At 45.8% G+C, this 6,648-nt stretch overlaps 1 protein-coding gene across 1 annotated transcript in view; it reads left to right on the forward strand.

Annotated features, from left to right (window-relative positions):
• The window catches only part of BFSP1 (beaded filament structural protein 1), a 30,394-nt gene extending 26,580 nt beyond the window's left edge, over positions 1-3,814 (forward strand). The window contains 3 exon segments of the mRNA XM_037501602.1: positions 57-142; positions 2,873-3,398; positions 3,598-3,814. Coding sequence (XP_037357499.1) covers positions 57-142; positions 2,873-3,398; positions 3,598-3,814 — 829 coding nt within the window.
• The last annotated feature ends 2,834 nt before the right edge of the window (positions 3,815-6,648 follow it).

Genomic DNA, 6,648 nt, shown 5'->3' on the forward strand with positions numbered 1-6,648 from the left:
ACTTGACTAGATGAGTTAAAAATGATGAACACCCTCTTTCTCATTCTCCCTGTCAGGCTGAGCTCTGCTTTCACTGAAACTCCCCTCACCCTGTTCACCCCAAGCCATGGAGCCTCTCTTTGCCCTCAACCTATGAGGAAAGGTAATGCTTCCAAACTTGCCTTCTGCTTTCTTCTTTCCTGTTGATAAAAACAATCAAGTGACTTCCTTCATGAATCTACCATCCACCCTTCCTTCTGATCTAGCTGGAAAGTAAATGCTTTTATGTGAGGTCTCCCTCTCTCCCTCCTGAGGCTCCTGCAGGTGCTAAGTGACTGCCTCAAAAGATTTACAAGGAGAAATGTTAGGTCAAGTAGAGGTCACCTTGGGAGAGCCAGCCCTGAACTTGAACCATTTAATTGGGCAAGAAGTGCATACTGGATCGTCCCCCACCTCCCTCCCCATGCATGAAATGTTCTACATAAAGGTACTTCATAGGGTATTCAGCACAGAGTAGATGCTCAGTTATTATTTTCTCTCTCTTACACAAGAGAGAGAAATAGCATGATTGGCCAGCGAGGCCTCTGCTTTAACATTTGGTCTTGGGATGGTATCCTGCACCTGCGTAGCTAAATCTAGTCCTGAGTGAAGTGCCTTTTGGAAGAAGAGAAGATGGCACTGTTACAGGGCAGCCCCCATATAATAAAACGGGTTGCCTGACTGTGGGTCGTCACCCGCACACTTAAAAGGGACTTAATACTCTGCTGCAGGCACACACAAAAGGTCAACAAAAGATTTATTCACAAGGGAAGGGCAAATGAGGAAATGTACAACTCAGGGAGAAAAGTGGGAGACAAAGTTTTAAATGTGTCCTACCCGATCCGATCCGCCAATCTGGAATCCCACATGGCACTCAGAGCTGGCCGCGAGCCAAGACCTTGAAGCCAGGAGGGGAGAGCCACACCCCAAGGCCCATGTGTCTGGTTTTATTTATTTATTTATATTTATTTATTTATTTATTTATTTATACAAGTACTGGGTACAGTCAGAAGCGCCGGAGAGTGAGAGAATTCACCAGAGCCAGAGCAGGGAGGCAGGGAGCAAAACAGTCAGAAGGACCGAAGTACACTGCTGAGGGGAGCAGCGGGCGGCAGGAGAGGTCTGCGCGCCATGTGGGACCCTCGCCTGGGGGCCGGGGATCGAACCGGCGCTGAAGAGGCTGCGGGCAGCTTCACAGCCCAGCACTCAACCGCTGCGCCACCAGGCAGGCCCCCATGTGTCTGGTTTTATACCCAACCTGGCTGCTTAACCCCATCCTCAGGTCCCAGCCACTTTCCCTTTGGTGGTGACGGGATTTGTCTTTCCCAATGTCCTGATGGCTTTGGTCTGGAGTGGGGGTGGCATCCACAAAGCCTGTATGGGATTAGCTCAGGACATCCTTTCCCCCTAACAGCACTTTGACGGTTTAAACTTAGAGTGCCTTTGAATGCACCTGTTTCAGGAAGCTGAGCGCACTGTGGACATCTTTTCTGAGTCAGAATGTTGCCAGAAGGCCTCGGTCCTGCACCCAGGCACCTGGGCTGGCTCCCAGCGCACATGAGGGTCCCCATACTTGGCCCAATGCTCTGTGCACACAGTCCTGACATTCTCAATAGTGCTGAACAGGGGCCTTGCCTTTTCCTTGGCTCTGGGCCCTGGAGTTCTGTAGCTGGTCCTGCAAGCACCTGCTTCTCCAGTGCCTGTCCAGGCTGGCTTTCTTTGACGTGTCTCCCTCCTCCCTTATGACTTCATGGTCCATCTCTGCCATTTCCTGCTTACTTACTCAGTCCACAGGAGACACTCTTGCTTTGTCTTAGTCCTCTTGTCTACAGAGGGAGAGGGAGGAGAAGATTTTGGGATGAAAAAATTAAAAAATCACTATGTAAGTGAACTGAAAAGCCTCATGGGTAAAGGAGGGTGAGATTTTGTGTTTTCTTAGCTTTTAGTTTTTCCTTTGAGTTAGTCTAAACAAATGAATATATGGGGGCCTCCCTGGTGGTACAAGGGGTTAAGACGCAACCTATGAAGCTACCCACAGCCACTGCAGCACGAGTTTGATCCCCAGCCAGGGAACAACACACACGGCACAGCAGACCTCTCCTGACTCACCCGCTGCTCCCCTCAGCAGTGTATTTCAGTCAGTCTGCCTGTCCTATTCCCTGCTCTGTCTCTGGTGAATCTTCTCACCCCCCACACCTCTGGCCTGTACCTCAGTTCTTGTATGTATAAATAAATAAATCGTTTAAAAAAAAAAGAAATGTATATGACCGTGGTGACAGTGGATTCCTGTTTTTTTTTTTTTTTTAATGAAATGTAATAGCAGTGCTTCCATTTTTGCCCAGGAGGAAGGGAATGTTCATCAAGTGGGGAGTCGGGGGGAGATCCTGTCTATTTATCTTGGAATAAAGAAGTAATCTGTGGACTGATTCAATTCCCAGGCCTTAAACCATTCCAAATTCATCAGAGGGTCAGGCAGCTCTGTGCCTCTCCTTTGGCAAAGTAGGAAGCTAGAATGATTTTGTCAAGTGCATTTCTATTGAGCCCAAGTGGCCCCGAGAAGGGGGCTGGCGGGGGGACAGGAGCTGTTGTTCCCACCTGGAATTATTGCCATAGAATCCCACATCTTAGTAAGTTGTACCCTGTGTAATGGAAACCATGTTTGTCACAACAAGCAGTGCCTTCCCTCCCCTCTGCAAGCTGAGAGGGGTCAAGTAATTTGTCCAGTGTCCCAAAGCTTGTTGTTAGAGCTGGGACCTCAACAAGGGCTGTGGACTCTGCAGATGCAAGTTTCTTTCCCTGTGCCTTTGCCCTGTGCTTTTGTCTTTTTTTTTCTTTTTTTCTTTCTTTTTTATAAACCTCACCAGGGCTGTGCAGGATATAACAACAGCAAAATCAAGATAAAAAGGCCTTCCCGAGAACTTTCCAAGGAGAAAGGAGATCATTGCTAAAGGCAAACCAGAAGAAAGTTGGGAAAATGCACCGCTAAAAGGCCTAGGAGAGGCACAGCTGGTGCAGGTGGTACTTAAAGAAGGTGAATCTAATCTTGAATCAGGGCATGAAGAAGCAAGTCTCCCCTGCCCAGAAGGGGCTCTAGAGGACATGCCAGATGGAGAACAGGTAAGTAAAGCCTTCAGGACACTATGCAAGATGGTGGAACAGAGAGTGAGAAGTCCCAAAGAACTGGACCCCCCAACTAATCTCTATAATAATGGGTGGTGCGTGCATGTCTCTGGAGATGTCAGTTATGTGGACCCTGGATTCTGCTCCCCACTCCTCCTGGGCAGAGGTGGAGTGGTTATTTCCATCGAGGATGACTCTGTGCATCCTGGCAGCCATGTGGTGCCCTCCCCTGAGCAGCCCCAGCTGCCTTTGAAGAATGAATAGGGGAATCTCCGGGGGAGAGAAGACAGACACCTCAGTTCTTGTCTCCTTGCAGACAAAGAAAATGAGATAAATGCCGAAGAGCATAACGTCCCTGGGGAGAAAGACAAAGGCCAGAGTGAGGATGAGGGGGTCTGGCAGACCCTATTCTGCGGTCACATCTGGTCCAGAGGGACTGTCTACACCCCAATCTCAAAGGCAGGATGGATCCGAGGGGCATGGGGCTGGGAGCTACAGCTTGCTGGAGGGAAGCCCTCCTAGCACTTTGGTCTATGGGAAGGTGGAAATAGTAGAATCCATTGAGAAGCTTTCAGTGGAGAGCATTAGGACATACAAAGAAACTGTGATAGTTGTAGAGACCACAATTGGAAAGTCAGAGGCAAAAAAGAAAAAATTGGGAGAGAAGAGCTCTTAAAATACCTAGGCTCAATGGCAAAGTAGAACCACTTTGGGGGAAATGCTTTGATATTTATTTATTTTTTTAAGATTTATTTATTTATGCATACAAGAACTGGGCTATAGTCCAGAGGTGTGGGGGCGAGAGGATTCACCAGGATAAGAGTGGGGAGCAGAACAGATAGACTGACTGAAATACACTGCTGAAGGGAGCAGTGGGCAAGACAGGAAAGGCCTGCTGCACCATGTGGGTCGCTCCCTGGCTGCCTGGGGATTGAACTTGTGCTGCAGAGGCTGTGGACAGCTTCAGAGTGCTGTGCTTAACCCCTTGCTCCACCAGGGAGGTCCATGCTTTGATATTTGAAAACAAATGATAAAGAGTTTGGATTAGACTATAGTCGACCCATCTGACATTGCCAATCAAGACTTAATTAAAATGTTTTTTCTTTTGCTTGCATATCTTTTGTCTAATTAACAGGGGCCTTTGGAATACAGGTGGGCAACTCATGCCCAGAACAGGATGCTCTGCCAAGCCATACTCATTTAGGAAAGACATGCCTTTCTTCTTGGTGCATTGGGAGACTCAGGAGAGACTCAGAGGTTTTCTGGCTTTCACACAGAAAATGCTGGTTGATAGCACTGGCTCATTTTCATTCTATTTCCAGCATAAGCACATGCTTATGTGAAGGAGTGTTTCATTAGAGACAAAATGATTGAAGACATTGGTTTGGGTTTCATCCAGAAAATGATCTTGAAGCAAAGATTTAAATGTATAATTGACCCTTGAAAAGTGAGGGGATTAGAGGGGCCAATTCCCATGAAGTTCAAAATCTGTATCTAAATTTTCACTCCCCTTTATTTAACTGTAGTCATCCCTTGGCCTCCACAGGGGGTTGTTTTCAGGGTCCCTGTGGATACCAAAATCTACGGATGCTCAAGCCCTAATAGTTGGCCCTGTATATCCATGCTTTCTACATCCGCACAGTTGGTTGAATACATTAATGCGGAACCCATGGCTATGCAGGGTCAACTATATTTATTGAAAAAAAATTCTGACTATAAATGGTCCTGGGTAGTTAAGAACTGATGTAATTCAAGAATCAATGTAGTTCCTTGGGGGTGTGATCCCAGGAAGTTTCAGTAGGGGGAGGATGCAGAGGAAGAGAGGGCGCAAAGCAGGTAATAATGGGCACCAACCATAGCAACAGGGTGGACCCCTGGTGCTTAATGCCCCTGGGGTTTTGGGGAGAGTAGAATAGTTGCAGAGTTACCCAGCCAAGGGTGAAGGGGACTCCAATCAGTTAGTGGAGAGGGCTGCTCCCAGACCATTGACTTCGGAGGCCAAGTAAGTGTCAGACAAAGAAGCACAGGTCCTGACATTTGGATGTCAGGCATGGAAAAGAATGGAGGACCTCCCTGGTGGCACAGCGGTTAAAGATAGCACTATCAGGCCTCCCTGGTGGTGCAAAGGGTTATGATGCAACCTATGAAGCTATCCGCAGCCACTTTAGCACAAGTTTGATCACCGCCAGGGAGCTACCCACATGGCACAGCAGACCTCTCCTGCCTCGCCCATTGCTCCCCTCAGCAGTGTATTTCATCAGTCTGCCTGTTCTGCTCCCCACTCTGTCTCTGGTGTATCCTCTCATCCCCTGAACCTCTGGCCTGTACCCTAGCTCTTGTATGCATAAATAAATCTTAAAAAAAAAAAAAGACAGCACTATCAAGTTGTTACCAGCCACTGTAGCATGAGTTCGATCCTGGCCAGGGAGCTACCCACATGGCACAGCTAACCTCTCCTGCCTTGCCTGCTGCTCCCCTCAGAGGGTCTGCCTGTTCTGCTCCCCACTCTGGTGAATCCTCTCATCCCTCCACCTCTGGCTTACACCGCAGTTCTTGTATGCATAAATAAATAAATCTTAAAAAAAAAAAAGAAAAGCATGGAAATGGTAAGGATCATAGAAACAAAGGCAGGGCACTATAGTTTTCTGCCACAGCAAATATACCTAATGTGCTTTCGTCTGAGTTACTTAAAATTTTTTCATTCCAAGCTTGCAATCCTAGGTTAGGTTTCAAGAAGCAATAGTTCCTGTCTTAGAGTTTATTAACTAGTCTAATTAAGTCTTTATGGAACATATACTATCTACTAGACCATGTGCTATGCTGATAAAATATTTTTCCGATTTATTAATCATCTCAATGGCCGTGATATCATACACTGTAATTCCCATGTATGCATGCATTCTTGTGAGTACATGTGTGCACACACACATGCACATGTGCACACAGGTACTTACTGTGTCACATCCTAGAAAATAGGAATTCAAGTAAGAATCTTTACAAAAATTTTATGTTGACTTCAGGCATCTATTTTTCTACTAACAGTCCAAAAATTATGTTTTACTTATACCAATTAAGAAATGACTCCTTCCTCATGTAGATGTTCCAAAAGACATTGAGTAAAAGTACTTAAATGGATTATTGTTTCTGCCAAACAAAAGCATCTGGAAAATGTCTACACATTATTGGACAAAATTGACAGTCATAAATTAAAGTCTATTATTTTTTGTTATGAATAATAGAAAGACTACTCAAAGGAGTCATCTTTCCTTTTGAGAGCTTTTAAAAATCTTGCTCTGAATTCATTTGAGGTTTTGACTTCAAGAAAGAAATATGCTGTTGTTCTTTTTAAAAGATGAACGGAGAACCCACTCCATTACACAGTTTTGAAATATTTATAATTTAAAAGCTTAAGAGAGAATGATGGATACCATTAACTGGAACCCAGGATGTATTAGGAATTTGGGTTGGTATGTATATTATACTCAACATAACTCTCACTGTAAACCTTCT

Source organism: Talpa occidentalis, unplaced genomic scaffold, assembly GCF_014898055.3.
Source record: "Talpa occidentalis isolate TD23 unplaced genomic scaffold, MPIMG_talOcc4v2.1 talOcc4.10, whole genome shotgun sequence".
Taxonomy (NCBI): Eukaryota; Metazoa; Chordata; class Mammalia; order Eulipotyphla; family Talpidae; genus Talpa; species Talpa occidentalis.